Source organism: Corvus cornix, chromosome 2, assembly GCF_000738735.6.
Source record: "Corvus cornix cornix isolate S_Up_H32 chromosome 2, ASM73873v5, whole genome shotgun sequence".
Taxonomy (NCBI): Eukaryota; Metazoa; Chordata; class Aves; order Passeriformes; family Corvidae; genus Corvus; species Corvus cornix.
Genome location: NC_046333.1, coordinates 57,268,280 through 57,283,962, shown reverse-complemented (window position 1 = coordinate 57,283,962; position 15,683 = coordinate 57,268,280). Strand labels below are relative to the sequence as shown.

Sequence of the window (15,683 nt, the reverse complement as noted above, 5' to 3'; positions counted from 1 at the left end):
CTGTGGCAGTCATGTGGTCTTTACTTGTACTTTCAACAATGTCTAAAAGTATCACTGTTAAAAAAATTATTTGAGTGTCATGTGGCTTTGTTGAGTTCTCATAATTCAAGAGAAGTAGTACATAATTTTCTTACGCATATTGGATGAGATTGAACAGCCCTCTCAAACAATCTTGAGCCTCTCTGTTTTTTCACTGTAGTTATTTTCCTCAGCTTCCCGTTACTTGGCACCGATGACTTAAATCCTCCAGAGGAATTCAACTGTTTCAAGTAGCTTGAGTGCCACTTCTTTGAATCAGAATTTGTGTGATAAATCCAGGCCACGTAAGAAATTTGTTTGACTTTAACAATGTTCCTCACTAAGAACAGCTGGTCCTGTACTACATACTCATTCAGCAGGGAATAGAGCAGTTGTCTGCTTATCTGATCTCCTTCTGACATATTGCCTTGGATAAAGGAGCTTATTAAATGACAGTAAACCAAATATGTTGTCTGATGTCTCTGTTCTCAAATGGCCTTAGTCCACAAGGGACAAGCCTTCTCTACCAGCTGCATCTGCAACTCCTACTCACAACATGAACACAGGGCACTTGTCACTTCCATTCCCAACTCCTATTTAGGAGTCAACACTGCAGTTTCTTAAGCTGTAATTTTTAAAATCAGGTTAGGTTTGATAGCACTTCAAAAGGAATTTTCAAATTCTTTCATAATTTTCCAAATTCATACATGATTCTTTGTAGCACCTACATTTTTAAGTTCCTTTTCGCAGACTGCTGAGTTTGGGGATTCTGAGCAAGAGTCTTCTTGGTGTCATCTCACATATTTTCTTGGGCAAAAACATTAATGCAGTAAAACTTGGTGTTTGTTGTCCCACTCAAAGGAAGACCCCTGTCAATACCAGAACAAGTCCTAAGCTGCATTAGGAAAAGCACTGCCAGCTGGTCAAGGCAGGTCCTTCTTCCCCTTCCCTCAGCCCCTCTGAGACTCAACTGCATTGCTGTGTCCAGTTCTGGACTCCTCAGCACAAGAAAGACACAGATGTACTGAAATTGCTTCTGTGCAGGTCATCATGAAGAGGATTAAAGGACTGAAGCATTTCTCCTACAATGAGAGACTGAGAGAGCTGGAACTATTCAGCCTGGAGATCAGGAGGCTCATGGAAGCTCTTAATATTACATATGAATACCTGAGGGAAAAAGACAGTAAAGAATATGGAGCCACACCCTTCTCAGTGGAGTTCAAAGGAAAGACAAGAAGCAATGGACACAATGAGGATTTTCACTATCTTCTCAGCAAATAATTTTTCCCTAGTACCCAATGCCAACCTTCAAACTGCCAGTTGTGATCCCTGACTGTTTTTACACTCCCTAGCACTACCAACAAGAGTTGGGCTTCCTCACCTTCATACCTTCCCTTCAAGTATGGAGGGTTGCTACTATGTCATCCCTTAGTCTGCTCTTCACCAGACTAAACAAGCCCAGTTCCCCCACATCTCTCCCCAGGGAGCATGAGCAGTGAGCCCTTCACCACCTTGGTAAGCCTCTAGTGAACCCTTCAAGTGCCATCCTGGAAACTCAGTCACCTTTCAAGCATTTCAACCCAGCCAAACCAAGCCCATTTGCACTTGGTTAAATTACAGGGAATGGTTTCCACCCTTCCACACCACTTCCCCCTCTGTAGCATCGTTTCTGAGTCACACAAGGGCATGCTGTAGTCATCTTGCTGACACTAATGGTTACACTTAGCTTACTCAACAAGTTCAGAGCAAGACTGTTAGCATGATTATATGTAGGTCTGCGTGTTACTGGAACACTGCACCACTTTTCCAGCCATTTGGCAAGTTTTTCTCAGAACTCCTAGTCTAAAGAACAGTTGCAGAAGCAGACAAATTGTCCTGACCACAGACTTCTCCATGTAAAAACTCTGATGAAACTGTTATTAAGATAAAAGAACTCTCTGGAAATCTTGTCAATGATGCAATATATTTTTCCTCCAGAAAATGTAATCAAGCATTCCCTCATGTTCTTTGTCAACATCACACACAGACTTTGTTCAGAATATAGAGGGAATAAAACAGATGGGTTAAGACAGTGTCACTAGAGTATTTTTGTTCTCTGGAAAAAACCCTGACACACTTCAGCAACCACAAAAGTATTATTCTTCCTCCCCGAACTCCTACAAGAGTTAAAGCATACTGACACTCTTCTAAACCTCTGGAACTAGCCAAACCTGCACAACTTTACATTCTTATCAGTTACATCATGCCCATTCTGCATGTGCCAAGAGAAATTCTCTCATTTTCCTGTGGTGTTTCCTACCTTCAGCCTCAGACTTCTTGCAAAGCACATCTCATAAATACCAGTTCAAAGCTGTGAGTATGCAGTGGCGTCATCTGGGTGTAATGGTCTGCAGGACTGCCATGCAGTTTGCTTTCCAGTAACCATTCTAATACAAGTGGTACTCTGAGTGACATGGAAGTCATGCCTTAGGGTAGCTATGAAAGGAAAGATTTCACTAGCATTTGAATCTATGTCCACTTTGTCAGCACCCACATAAAACGAGCTTGCCATTTTTATTCACAGACAGGCACCTAATACTACTCAGGATGCACACTAGAGAGGGGATTGCTTGTCCAGGGATACCTAGAAGCATCTGTGCATAACAGCTCACCAGGTACTTATTTAATAGCCAGGTTCACACTTTGGCTGGCTTTTCATCTCATCTTCTGAGAATGCGTATGCAGGAGCTTGTTTGTTTTATGAAAAGGCTAAGGATACCTTAAGGATACTCTATCCTTAAGATAGTATATTCTATTCTTAGCATACCCAGATGCTGCAATCTCTCAGCATCTTGAGCTATCTTTTAAAAATGTAGTTCTCATAACACGAGCTTACACCAGGGCTTCTGAGCGCTTTGCCATGGAGTTCACTAGGAACAAGGTTTTAGCCCTTTGGACTGCAAAATCTCCTCAGCCGGGGTGTAGGAACCGCCCGGCACACCTTGCCGCAGGCAGCCTCCTCCCCTGCGCTCCCACCGCCAGGCGTCACCCTGCTGATGGGAACAGGGGGAAAATCCCAAACCGACCGTGCAAAAAAAAACGAGTAGGGAAGGAAATCAAACGGCACTTGCACAAAGTGAGAGCATACCCCAAGTTAGCATCCCTTGGAAAAAAAAGTAACTAATGGAAAACACGAGGGAAATAGCCTTTATGCAAAGCACAGAAAAACATGCTAATGAAGATAACTAAAAAAAAAATTTAAGTTAAGGTTTTAACACAGAAGATACAATTATTTTGTCTTCTATTCCTTCTAAGGCAATCTCCTCTTTTCTTTCAGATGTGGCATTCAGCTGCAGTCTATGTCCATTTAACATCTACTGAAAAGGAGAAAAAAAACCTGCTCCCTTCCCAAGACACAAAGACATGGAACTTGGCATCATTTCTTTGAAGACATCCTCAGGAGGATATAATGTGCTCTGTATGAAAACATTCCTGAGACGAACTGGCCATGTGTTCTTGAACGTCAGTAAGCCACTAGATGTCAAAATATCCACTAAAACAGAGATTTCACAAGATAATGATAGTTCACATTACTGTGTGACTAAAATTTCAGGAGACAGCTGCCTTCTCAAAATCGCCAGCACAGGTTTAAAAAAAAAAACAAAAAAAAAAAAAACAAAAAAAACGTACAGAATCATGGTATTTTAGGAAAAAACAAAAGTAAGTGAGGACTGCTCATATGAGAAGCAGGGATTAATAGAGCATTTTTTCAGGCTAGGGGAGGAACGGGCAGGGAAGAGAGAACGGACTGAAGGGAGAGGAGAAGGGTTCCCGGGATCCGAAGGGCCGCGGGCCAGTGGCGGGCCAGGAGCAGCCCCGGAGTGTCCCGTGACCCCACAGCGCACCCCGTCACAAGCGGCGGGGCTGCGGGCAGAAGTCCGGCTGGCGGAGGCGAGGGGGGCTGGGGAGGAAGCGCACCTCGGCGGCGCCTCCTCCTCCTCCTCCTCCTCCTCTCTGCGGCCGGGCAGGGAGGGAGCAGGTGAATGCGCCCTTTGTCCGGCCAAGGGCCCAGAAGACCCACGGCCGGGCGCTCTTTGGGCCCGTCGGTGTCGGAGGGGAGCCCTCGAGGCCGCGCCGTCCCGCCGCCCTCCGCTGCTCGGGACGGGGCACAGCACTGCGGCTCACACCCACCGGGCGGAGGGGAGCGGGATGGGCGCAGAAGGCGGGGCCGGGAGGGGAGGTGGAGGCTGCGGCCGGTCCCCCCTTCCCCCCGCCACCTCTCATCTCCTCAGAGGCCGGCAAGCGCTCCGCTGCTGTCCCGAGGCCGCCTTCCCCTTCGAGCCTTGCCGCCGGGCGCTGCCCCCGCGGAGGGAGCCGGGCCGCGGCCGCCGCTGCCGCCGCCCCCTGGGGCGGGAAGGAGAAGCCGGGCTGCCGGGCCGAGGTGAGTGAGCCCGGGGGCGGACAGGGGCCGGCCGTGCCCGGAGCCGCCGGGGAGGTGTCCGCGTGTGCCCGCGCGGCCGGGCTGCGGCGGTTCCGACTCGGGCCCCGCCCGCCACGCGGCCGGGCCGGGCCGGGCCGGGAGCCCCCGGCGGGCTCGGGCGCCCCGAGGGGGAGTGCCCCGCGCTCGTTCTGGCTGAGAAGGAGCGCTGAGCGACGCTCTCCGGCTCCCACTCTCCGGGCTTTCATTCGGTTTTCCACCGAGCTCAGCAGAATTTTTGAAGAGCAGGGAAAGTTACGAAGTCGTGTGCCGAGTGTTTACAGTGTCCTGCACGATGCAGCGGGCGCTTGGAAAGCGAGACACTTAATGCCCAGCACTTTCATGCTGTCATTTTCCGATAGTGCCGAGAGAGAGAGGTGCAGGCACTATCCCGTGCCTCTTCTATCACCTCCTCCTTATTGTCACAGCCTGTTTATTTTACCCATTTTTCTTTTCCTTTTTCGTGGAGCCAGCCCTGAAACCCGTTACTCAGGAAAACCTCTCAATGACTTGGGATGATGTTTTCCCGCGGTGAACATGTCTGCACGTGTGTGGATCCCTGATGGTTCAGTTTTACAATGAGCGTGCATTCTCGGTACAGAATTCGGTACTGTAGTCACAGCGCTGGAAACTTGGCTTTCTGCAGCGGGACGCCCTCCACCCTCGTTGACAGCTGCCTCCCAGAGCAGAAGGGGTGTGCACTGAGGATGGACATTAATGTAACTGTTTTCTTTCATAACAGTTGTGAGTTAGATGACTAACTCTGTCTCTTGCAAGAGTCCTAATTTTTCTTCAGATGTATTCCAAAAAGACAGTCTAAATTACTTCTTCCTGGCAATTTTTAAGGCACTGAGTAGTGAATTGTAAGTGCTCTTTTTTTAGGGTTTTCAAAAGCTATTACTGTGCTTTGTTAGTGGGAAATAATTTCGTATTAATAGGTATCAGAAGCCAAGTGGAATACAATGCTATGACACTTTAGTTTCCTTGCATGCAGTCGCATGGCTGAAACCCATAGTTCTATGGAAGAACACCTGCATTCATTCGCACACACTTTTCTTTCTTTCTTTCTGTCTTGTTTTCTGCTGCATAAACCTTTAGCTTTGTATTTAACATTGTATTAAACATTGTATCCCAAAACAACCAATAAATCAGCTCTTAGGATCAGCAGCTGGCATTCTAGTTCATGGATTGCTTTTTTCATATCATGATATCATTTATTACAGCCTCATCAATATAAACCTTTAACTAGAAACTAATACTGGACACTTTGTTTCTAAATTTTCTGAATGAAGAGTGATAGCAGCATGACGACTGGGTGAGTCAGGATTTTCCATACAGAGCTTCCCAATCTAAATTATGCTTTTGGACCTCTAAGAAAGTGTGGTAGCCAGAAGGTTGGCCTCAATAACAGTGAATGTCCTTCATATTACAAGTTCCTTAAAAATAGATGTGGAGTTCATTGTATTTGTTACTGGTTTTTTTCCAGGTAAGTTCACCATACTAAGTTCTATCTGTAAACTATTCTTTGAATTGTAACAGCTAGAGATTATGTATAGTGAAACATGTAGAAGTAGAAATTCTAAAATCTGAGGTTTATGAAGATATGTGATACCCCAAAACTTTTGCTAAAATCACTGGGACTAGCCCTAAGAATAGGGGGAAAAAACAGAAATGTGCCCTCATCAGGCCATGCTTTCTTGTGTGCAGGATATACAAAGGATAACCTTTTCCTACACCATTAGCTGGTGTAGGAATGGGTTAACAGCCTGACCTTCAGACAGAACTCTTGTTGGCCCTACTCTGCAACACTTGTCTGAAAGGTTATGCTCAAAGGGAGAGCTCACTGCCAGGAGGGAAAAATCCAAAGAGAAATACTAAGTAAAAGAACACCTCAAAAAAAAAAAAAAAAATCGTCAGCTTAGGTGCCTGGTGGCTTGGCAGAGAGCAAACCCTCATAGAAGACAGAAAAAGACTGTAAGACTCATCCACTGAAGGAACCAGACACAGTAAATGAAGGAAAATTGTCAGTCTGATTTCTCTATATAATTTCCCAAAAGGTTTATGGATATAAAAGAATCAGTAGATAGAAAAAGAGTTTAATATCTAGTAATTCAGTAGGAAACTACATGGAAGAGCCACCTAGTAAATTTTCATAAAGGCTGCCACAGAAGGTCACCCTGTGGTATGGCACTCTGAACTTCCAGTAGTGTGGTGCCAGTGCCTCTCCTGTAGTGTGCAACAGTGTGACATATACCTGGGAAGTCCCTGTAGCAAGGTCCTTGCAGTCTCTGTAGTTATTTTACACTCTTCAAAATACTGTCTTTCCTGATACCCTAGGATTTTCCGAAACATCTCTTGCAGTTTATCAATTCTCTCGCTTTTTTTTTTTTCTGGCATCTGATTTTTTTGTAGTCCCTAATAGCTTAGAACCATTTCTGCTGGTACTTGTGGTGATGAGTACTGCCAAAATACCTTGGAACAGCATGAGTAAAGCCCCAGTTTCTTGACAATCTTGAAGGGAAAATATACCTCTAAAGCCCTAGAGTGACGGTCAGGTAGACCAATCCTAAACCCTAAAATACATTAGTAACAACACACAGGCTTCTTGCATCAGCAAGTCTCATGAATTTAATAAAATCCATCTTCGTAACATTTAACATTATTTCTGTAAGCTGTTTCAAACTAATTTGTTGTCATTTAAAAACTTTCCTCTTGAATTAATGCGTTTATTCCACTAGGGACAGGGATATTAGACTTAAATATTTGTCATCAGTGATTTTGTTCCACTGATTTATGCTCTCTCTTATTCTCTGCTTTACCCAGAAAATAAGCTGAGCTTTTCCATTCCTAGAGGACAGACTTCCCCTAGTTGACTGTACCTTCTCCAGCAAATGTATGGTGGACAAGGAAGGAAACAATTCAAGGGAAAATAGGCCTCAAAGTCCCAGTATGGCATTTCAAAACCTGTTTTACATCCTGTGTTTGTTTTGCAGGGAGTTTCCACAATGGAGAAGAGGGAAGGTTGCAATCATGCCATTGATCAGAATGCAGGTCAGAACATCGTACTGAGAAGAGACACAGGAAACCTTAACTACTTGGTAATGTTTCTGTAAAAAAGCAGCTCATAGGTCACATAGAATATTGCAATCTTTGATTCAGTGTTGTTCAGAGACAGTGTTACCATCACACTGCCATATCATGAATATTTCTGAAGTGTTGTCACAATATTGACATGAAGAGATTGAAGAGATAAAAAGATAAAGAAAATCTCATTCAATTTAATCACAGTCCATGATAAAAAATACACAAAGTTTGGGGCAGCTAAAAACTACACGAGGATAGCTGCTAATTTTATCTTACCAGATGAGCAAAACTCCATTGAAATAATTTGGGATTTTTACACAGGAATATAAAATTTATCTTTGGAGGAATCTTCATGATAGCACACTGCACTCAGGAAGTTTTCCACATTACATAAAAAAAGGTCCAAAAAAAAAATGTCCTTTAATCCTTCCTTGTGCATATTATTTGGGCTACATCATTAAGTCTATAGCTGAAATTTGACGTTTGAAATCTGTAACTTATATAATAAGCTGAAATGATGCTTCACATAATGTAATCCTTCCTTGCTTGCAGTGTAGTTATCTTCCTGGAATTAAAATCTATTTTAAAATCACTGCAGATAATGAAGAATGGGAAATCTATGCTACAAGTGCCTTGCTCAAATGCTGACTATGCTGTTTGAAATGTTACGTTTCCAGGGTACCTTGTCTTTAATAGGGCATATGTTTTGTATATGGTTTCACTGCAGTACATGTAAAAGTTATGATGGCAAATACTGCCGTTACTGAAGTTTTTAATCTTGTCTTGAACTCACTTTGTATTTCCTTTCTGTCTCTTCCAGAATGTGGATATGCAGGTTGCCAACCCATCAGAAGCAGCTTCACTTTTTGATTTACATCAAGCACACCATTTTGGTGAGTTTGAACACTCTTCAGAACAGCACTGCAAGCAGGATCTGTTCCCTGAGTGGCACTTGCCAATGAAGATAGCATCTGTGATCTCACTGTTAGCATTTATTTACACTTCTATGAGAGATGTCATATATCCTTTTATAACCAGAAAGGAAAATGTTTTCTATAAAATTCCAATCCTTGTCATAAACAAAGTTTTACCAGTGACTTCAATTACCCTTTTAGCGCTAGTGTATTTACCAGGAATATTAGCTGCTGGTTTCCAGCTCTACTTTGGCACCAAGTATAAAAGGTTTCCCCAGTGGCTGGATAGATGGATGTTATCAAGGAAACAATTTGGACTTCTCAGTTTCTTCTTCGCTACATTGCACGCCTGCTATAGCCTGTGCTATCCAATGAGAAGATCATACAGATACAAGCTGCTGAACTGGGCGTTCCAGCAGGTATGATGGGCACAAAACACCAACCCTTCTGTATTCAGAAAATCTTGTTTTGGTCATTCAAGCAAATCTGGATGGGGGAAAGCCATTTTCATTGCCTTTGTTTGATTTTGAAGTAGATTCCCAGAGAGCACTCTTAAGAGATGAAGCAGGACCTAGTTGCCAAAGCATGTAATAGTCAAGAGTCATCACAGTACCAGTGTATAGTAAATAAGTTATTTTCTTCATTTGGGATTTTTTCTCTCTGTAAAATGCACAAAATTGTATCTCACATGAACATTTAAGTCTTTGTCACACTATTAGTTTAGTTTAATCTTCTCTGGACTAGTGAAATCTATCAACAAAAACGAGTACTGAACACAACATTTTTAGACATCTTTGCGAAGTGAGTCAGCTAGCAGCAAAGGAAGGCTGGGCTAAATCACAGTAATCTGTATTTGCACAAACTAAATTTGTGAATACTGGTGGCTCACAATTGGATTGATACACGCTACTGTGTTTAAAGATAGAATTTCAATGATTGTTTCTGACTCATGGGCAATAGCTGACTTGCAAAGCTCTCCAGCGTCCTCTGTGACTAGAGAATTCCTAATGCTCACCTATCACCTTGAGTACTCTAAGTACTGCAGTATTAGGAATATTCCAGTATAAGGCATAGACTGCAAATGTATGTTTTTATTGCCCCCAAAGTCTAATCTAGAGGTCTGTTAAAAGCACAATATGATGATGTCTGTAGATTCTTAAGATTTCTGTAAACAGTCAAACCACGTGTTGACAACTCTGAAATTAAGCCTTACTGGTAATCTGACTTCATTGGATTACTAGAAATTTCCTTGAGATTCCAATCTTCAAGATGCAGAAATTATCATATTTGGGGCATATCATGCCATGGTGATCACGAGCAGGATCAAAGTGCTGTTGCAAGTAGTTGTAAACAGGAGAAACTTTGACATCAGTTTATTGATATCACAAATGTACCAAGTCATGTTTTTTAAAAAAAACAGAGTGAAACAACTACCCTGGCAGGATACTTTTATTAAGAGGGCCTGCTGAATTACTTCCCTGAAGTAGCGCTGTTGATATATTTCCTGTTGTTATAATCTCCCTGATATGGTATTTAGCCATAGGTGGATTTTTTTTTTCTTGTCAAAACCAAGATTTATTCTTGCTGTGAAGGCAGCCTCAGAATTAGGCTCTCCTGGGCCAAGACACTGAAGTGTAAATTCTTCTCTCTAAAAGCTCTGCAGATACTAGTAAAGACTTTGTCATCAGAAGTAAATAGCAGTTACAGTCAAAGTCATTCAAATAAACCAAAATACGGTATTTCTTTGCTTATTTCATTAATATTATAGTGAAAATAGTGAACTTGTATTTCACACAAACAGCCAAGTGTGCCGGTCTGTAATTTTTAATGTGTTCTTTTGGCAGGTCAAACAAAAAAAAGAAAATGCCTGGATTGAACATGATGTTTGGAGAATGGAGATTTATGTGTCTCTAGGAATTCTGGGACTTGCTTTGCTGGCCCTGTTGGCAATAACATCAATTCCATCTGTCAGTCACTCTTTGACTTGGAGAGAGTTCCACTACATTCAGGTGTGCATGAATGTCATTACTGCACGTCATCAGTCCCATTTGTAGAACTGTGTGTTATCAGCTAAGACCATTAGGAGTTAGAAATATTAAACACAGAGGAGTTAGTGAAACCAATCTAAAAGTTTATTCCGTATTCTTTGTTAATTGGTTTGCGAGAAACGTTCTTTTTATTTACTCTTTTGTCAGGAGAACAGGCTGTTGTATTCAGTGTATAAAGTGGGAAGAAAAGACAACCCCATACTACTTTTTTTTCTCCTCCTGCCTTTGTGACCAGCAGCAGTTGTCCCTTCAAGACCTCTTCTTAGCTCTGGTGCTGAAGACATTTCAGTAATCTTCTAGGCATCTTATCTTTCCTAAATGCCCCGTGTCCTGCTGAATTGGGAGTAGGTGGCATTGAACCAGTCAATGCTGTTCCCAAAAGACACAGTGTATTCTGAAAGAGACATCTTAGAACAGATGCATAATCAAATCCAGCCAGTCTCAAGTTTGCTACAGCTGTGCTTCTTTCCTTCACCCAAGCATTTGGTTTGCTCTCAATTCTCTTACATCATATGCAATAATAATCAGGGGTAGTTCTGCTGACATCAGTATGGTGAGACTAGACTTAAGCAAGTGTTGGATCAGGCCCTCAAACAGCAAAACCTGAAAATTCAATAACCTACTAAGTACATGGCACTTCAAATTTTGATTTGTATTTTAAAAGCAGATCTGAAGTATATAATCACCAGTTAGTGATTTGATACTCTGCACGTTCTATGAAGTCCATCGTTTGTAAGATAAGTTTTCAGGTGTACAGAGAATATGGACAAGTCAGGAGGGAGTCTCCAAATGCATGCCTGCTTTCAGTATTGAAAGACTATGGTGAAGAAACCCAGAAGAGTAATACTTCTGTGTTGGACTTAGTTTATAAAAAAAAAACCTTATTACTCAAAAATCGGGTTCTGTATATTCAGCAGTTGGAAAGGCAGTGTTCGACTTCACTGATGAGTATGAGATTGTTAAGTGACAAGAAACTCAAAATTACGAGTAAATTTTCTTTACTCCTGAATTTTGTAAAAAAGCTAAGCCAAGTTTATCACTGTAAGTGAAATGAAAATCGAGTTTCCTGTAGTTGTACAGTGCTTTTGCCATAGCACTAGACTTACTAGAGTTTGAGATTTTAATTTAGCTTAGAACTTTTCTTTGCAAGTAATCAGTTAATCCCTTAAAATATCTGCTGCTGAACTCAAAATAATTTGTCACAGAACTAAAATAATTCAGTATACAGATGGCATCTGTAAATTGAGATATTCAGGATTGAGCACGTTTCAGGAATAACCTGTAATTTCTTCTGTATTTCAGCTAAGTATAGCAATACTTGAAAAATGTTCCTCATCCATTTTCTTTTACAGTGGCATAAAGGGGTACAGTTGGAGTCTTGACTTACAGTTCTTACATTTCAGTTTAAAGCCAGCGGTCTCTTTTCTTTGACTTGAGCAAGGCCTGTCCAGATTTCCATATTTGCTTAACAGAGTACTTTTTTTGCCAAGCTGGGAAAAATAAATAGCTTACTATTTTCTTTCTCTTTTCAGAGCAAGATGGGATATTTAGCCCTGCTGCTATGCACTGTTCATGCACTGGTGTTTGCTTGGAATAAGTGGGTTGATGCTAAACAATTCATCTGGTATACGCCACCTTCATTTATGGTTGCGGTTTTTCTTCCTATTGTGGTTCTGCTTTGTAAATGCTTACTGCTCCTCCCATGTTTTAGGAAGAGGATAAGAAAGATCAGAAGTGGTTGGGAAGCTAACACAGAAGCCAATCAAACCAGCATAACTTCCAGACTGTAGATCATATATGGACATTTCCTGTCTACGCATGTAAATATGCTCAAGGCCATGAAATTTTCACTCATGAGCTCTGTTTTCACATTTGCTATAGACGTTTATTTTTCACTTTTCTTTTTGACTTCAGGAGTATGAGATTTTTGATGCAATTTTGTAGTTTTCGAAGACAGAAACAAAAACATTTATTTTACACTTTAGTCTATTCAGTGTTTCGGTATTTGATGATTTCTTTCTTCTGACTAACTGCTTTTAAAATCCAAGTGTTTCATTGTCTCAATCCCAATTCTTTTGTAGGCAAAAGCAATCATAAATCATTTCTCCAGATGACCACAGAAAATAAAAAAAATGATTACACCACAGAGCTCAAGAATGCTTTCTGCTTTGCATAGCCATGTGTGTACCTTCATTAAATCTCAGAATTATAATAGGACAAAAACTAGAGTATTTATCATCCTGTTCCCTCTGAGCACCTGCAGCCTATGTTTCACTCCGCAGAATAGGGACCTTGGCATATGAGCCCGACAGAAACTGTATTCCCGCCAGGTCTTGAATGTACACAACTGGGCAAGCAGAATTACAGGGATCTTTACAAGGTAAATATTTCCCAAGGCTTGGGCACAGTCTAAAAAAAGAGTTCTTAGACTCAGATCTCTATCTTATCCAGGACTAGGTGTGTCTCTGTTTACTTGGAATGACAAAACATTTCCCATTTTTTATTCCACAAACACCTTCTTTTGTTTCTGATGCTGGAAATTTTCCATGCTTTTGACCTAAGCCTGCAGCCCTTGACATGTGCTAAACTTTATTTGCCCAAATTATTCCAGTGGGATAACTCCATCAGGTAAATGTGTTTTATTGTTTACTCTAGAGCCAGCACAATTGTGTGACTGGAAGAAAAACATTAAAAATAGACATTTGAATCTTGCCACCAATTTGGTGAAATGCTCATGTAAAATGGTTTCCAAATGCATTTGCTTTTACAGAAATTTTCATTATAACTTTAATAAGATCATTAAATCCTACTTTCCTTATGTTGCATAGGTCTGGCTGGATGTTTTAAATGAGCAATTCATTTGTTAGTATCTGTTTTGAAATATGTTATTTGGTAGTTAATATTTTCACCCCACATCAGGAACATCTCTGCCAGTCTGCCTGCAGGAGTTGACTAGGACATGGACTGTTGATGCCACGTATTGCTGGAATCATCTGAATGAGAATTGTAATTGGTAATGGCTCTGGTATTACAACAAACAGGAAAACAACATAGGCCTAAAAAAAATATGTAATACATGGTGCTAATGAATCTGTTGTCCCTTTCTGGAGTTTTACACTGCGCATAAATAACAGACAAAGTAAATAGCTACAGGGATATTACATTTTATATTTTCCTGGTTGTTACTGTTAAACTATTGCAACTTAAAAGTTGGCCTCTCTATTTGCCCATAATGTAGCACTGTGAACGTAACTGGGAGCATGGTGGCCTGTATAATATAGATTGAAATCTGTACCATTATGTTTCAAACCAGTAATGCATGGCAGAGGCCAAAACCCTACAATACAGAAGCTGGACAGCAATATTAGTCTAAGCACTTTCTAACAGAGCAGGAAAAGTATGGCTCTCAATGCATTTGCATTTACATTTCTATGAATGAAATAAATCTTTTGTAAGTCATAAGCTCTATGCACTTATTACAGAAGATAGTGCAAGATAGCATAACTTTATTCATTTCTACCTGTTAATATGGGTTGAATTCCTAACATAAATTACAGGGGCAAACCAATTCCAAGATCATCACATACTATCCAAACTGACCTTTTATGCTCATCATTCAGCTGGGGACATTAAGCACACTTCAGACTTTTCTCTCTGACATTGCCCAGAGGCAAATCCAGAAGTGTCTTCTACCAGATGAAATTTGCATACAGTCTACAAAAGCTATTCCAAAAATCACACATAACATCCAAACATTCAAGCACATTTTTCCCCACTGATTGTTTCAAGTAGGAGCCAGGTTTTCTGTCACATCTAGCCATTTTTCTGGAAGCTACCATTGAATGCTTATAGCCAGAATTTGAGACTTCATATTGACTCTCTTCCCTGCTTTTAAGTCTTTAGTAAACTACATCTTAGTAACTCACTTCCCACTCTGTAGGCTGCCCAGGGAAATAGTTGACTCACTGCCCCTGGAGGTATTTAAAAGACATGTAGATGTCTTTCATGCTTAGGGACGTGATTTAGTGGTAGGCTTGGCAGTGTTAGATTTATGGTTGGACTCAGTGTAAATGATTCTATGCACTATAAGGCATTCAGATACAACAGTGACAGAGGAGGGTCATGCAAGGTCTGTATGGGGCTAAGAAGAAAATGCCATTGACAGTATTTAATTTCTCCCTTTGTAGCAGATCTGATTTAGTTCAACACTAATGAAACTAAGTTCATATGTACCTTTTAATTTATGTTTATGTACCTATTTCAAAATTCAGTGTATTAATAGGCCTATATATACTATTATAATACATTAATTGAATGTGTGTGCACATTTTAGGCACTTACTCGTATAACACTAATTAGTTTTATAAAACTGTTCATCATTAAATGCTTCAATGTATGCTGTGTCTGTCATTGTGTCATATACATCCAGGATAAAACAGTAAAAAGACACAATAGACTCTAGAAGAGCTGCTGATAGGAACAGTCAAGAGGAACCATTCTCTCCATGCTGGTGAAGAGCCTGGAGCCTCCAAAGGAAAGAAAGCAAAGATGTGAATGCAAAATTACACTTTCATAGTGTAATGAAATTACATTTTTCCTGACAAAACCTTTAACTGACTGCCTGTATATTCTAGCATTCAGAGGAGGTTTGTGAGAAGGAAGAGAAGGCTTTTGGAGGGAGACCCAAAATCTCTGGAAATACTGATAAAGACCAAGAAAAGTTCAAGAATAGCAAGGGCATTGAGGAGAGGCATGTATAGGCATACTTTTGGGTAAGAATCCATCATTCTAGTAGCAGTGGCTTTAAAATGCCTCTACAAGGCCTGCAAAGTACATTTTTCTGTTGTTATATGTCTCCAATGTATTTGAGAGACACAGAATTGAAACTCTGAAGATACAAGTTGTTAAAGGGGCCTGAGGAGTTTTATGCCAAATTCAGTTGGAGAGGTCATATCCAGAATACTCTTCCCAAAAAGTCCTAGCAACAATCATTGCTCAGGAAGCTAGAGCCAGGGCTGTGTTGGCTATTGTGCAATGCAAATTCCTGTTGAGAGCACCATTTACTGTAGGCAGTTCCTCCCTTTGGCCACTCTTCTCTGTTCTCTGAGTTCTGCAAGTCTTTAAAGATGTGAACTTCATCAGAGTAGGGTGTTGGATCCAGTT

At 41.1% G+C, this 15,683-nt stretch overlaps 1 protein-coding gene across 3 annotated transcripts; it reads left to right on the top strand.

The window, feature by feature from the left end:
- The first annotated feature begins 3,941 nt into the window (after positions 1–3,941).
- STEAP1 (STEAP family member 1) lies at positions 3,942–14,916 on the top strand. Of its 3 annotated transcripts, none has more exons than XM_039549737.1 (5): positions 3,942–4,438; positions 7,468–7,572; positions 8,379–8,891; positions 10,317–10,481; positions 12,053–14,916. In XM_039549737.1, exons 2-5 carry the CDS (start codon positions 7,480–7,482, stop codon positions 12,308–12,310), a joined length of 1,029 nt encoding a protein of 342 aa, XP_039405671.1. In that variant the 5' UTR covers positions 3,942–4,438; positions 7,468–7,479; the 3' UTR covers positions 12,311–14,916. The 3 variants fall into 3 exon arrangements, with proteins under 3 accessions (XP_039405671.1, XP_010397502.1, XP_019141426.1); XM_010399200.4 differs by lacking the exon at positions 3,942–4,438 and adding an exon at positions 4,627–5,193; XM_019285881.3 differs by lacking the exon at positions 3,942–4,438 and adding an exon at positions 5,101–5,337.
- The last annotated feature ends 767 nt before the right edge of the window (positions 14,917–15,683 follow it).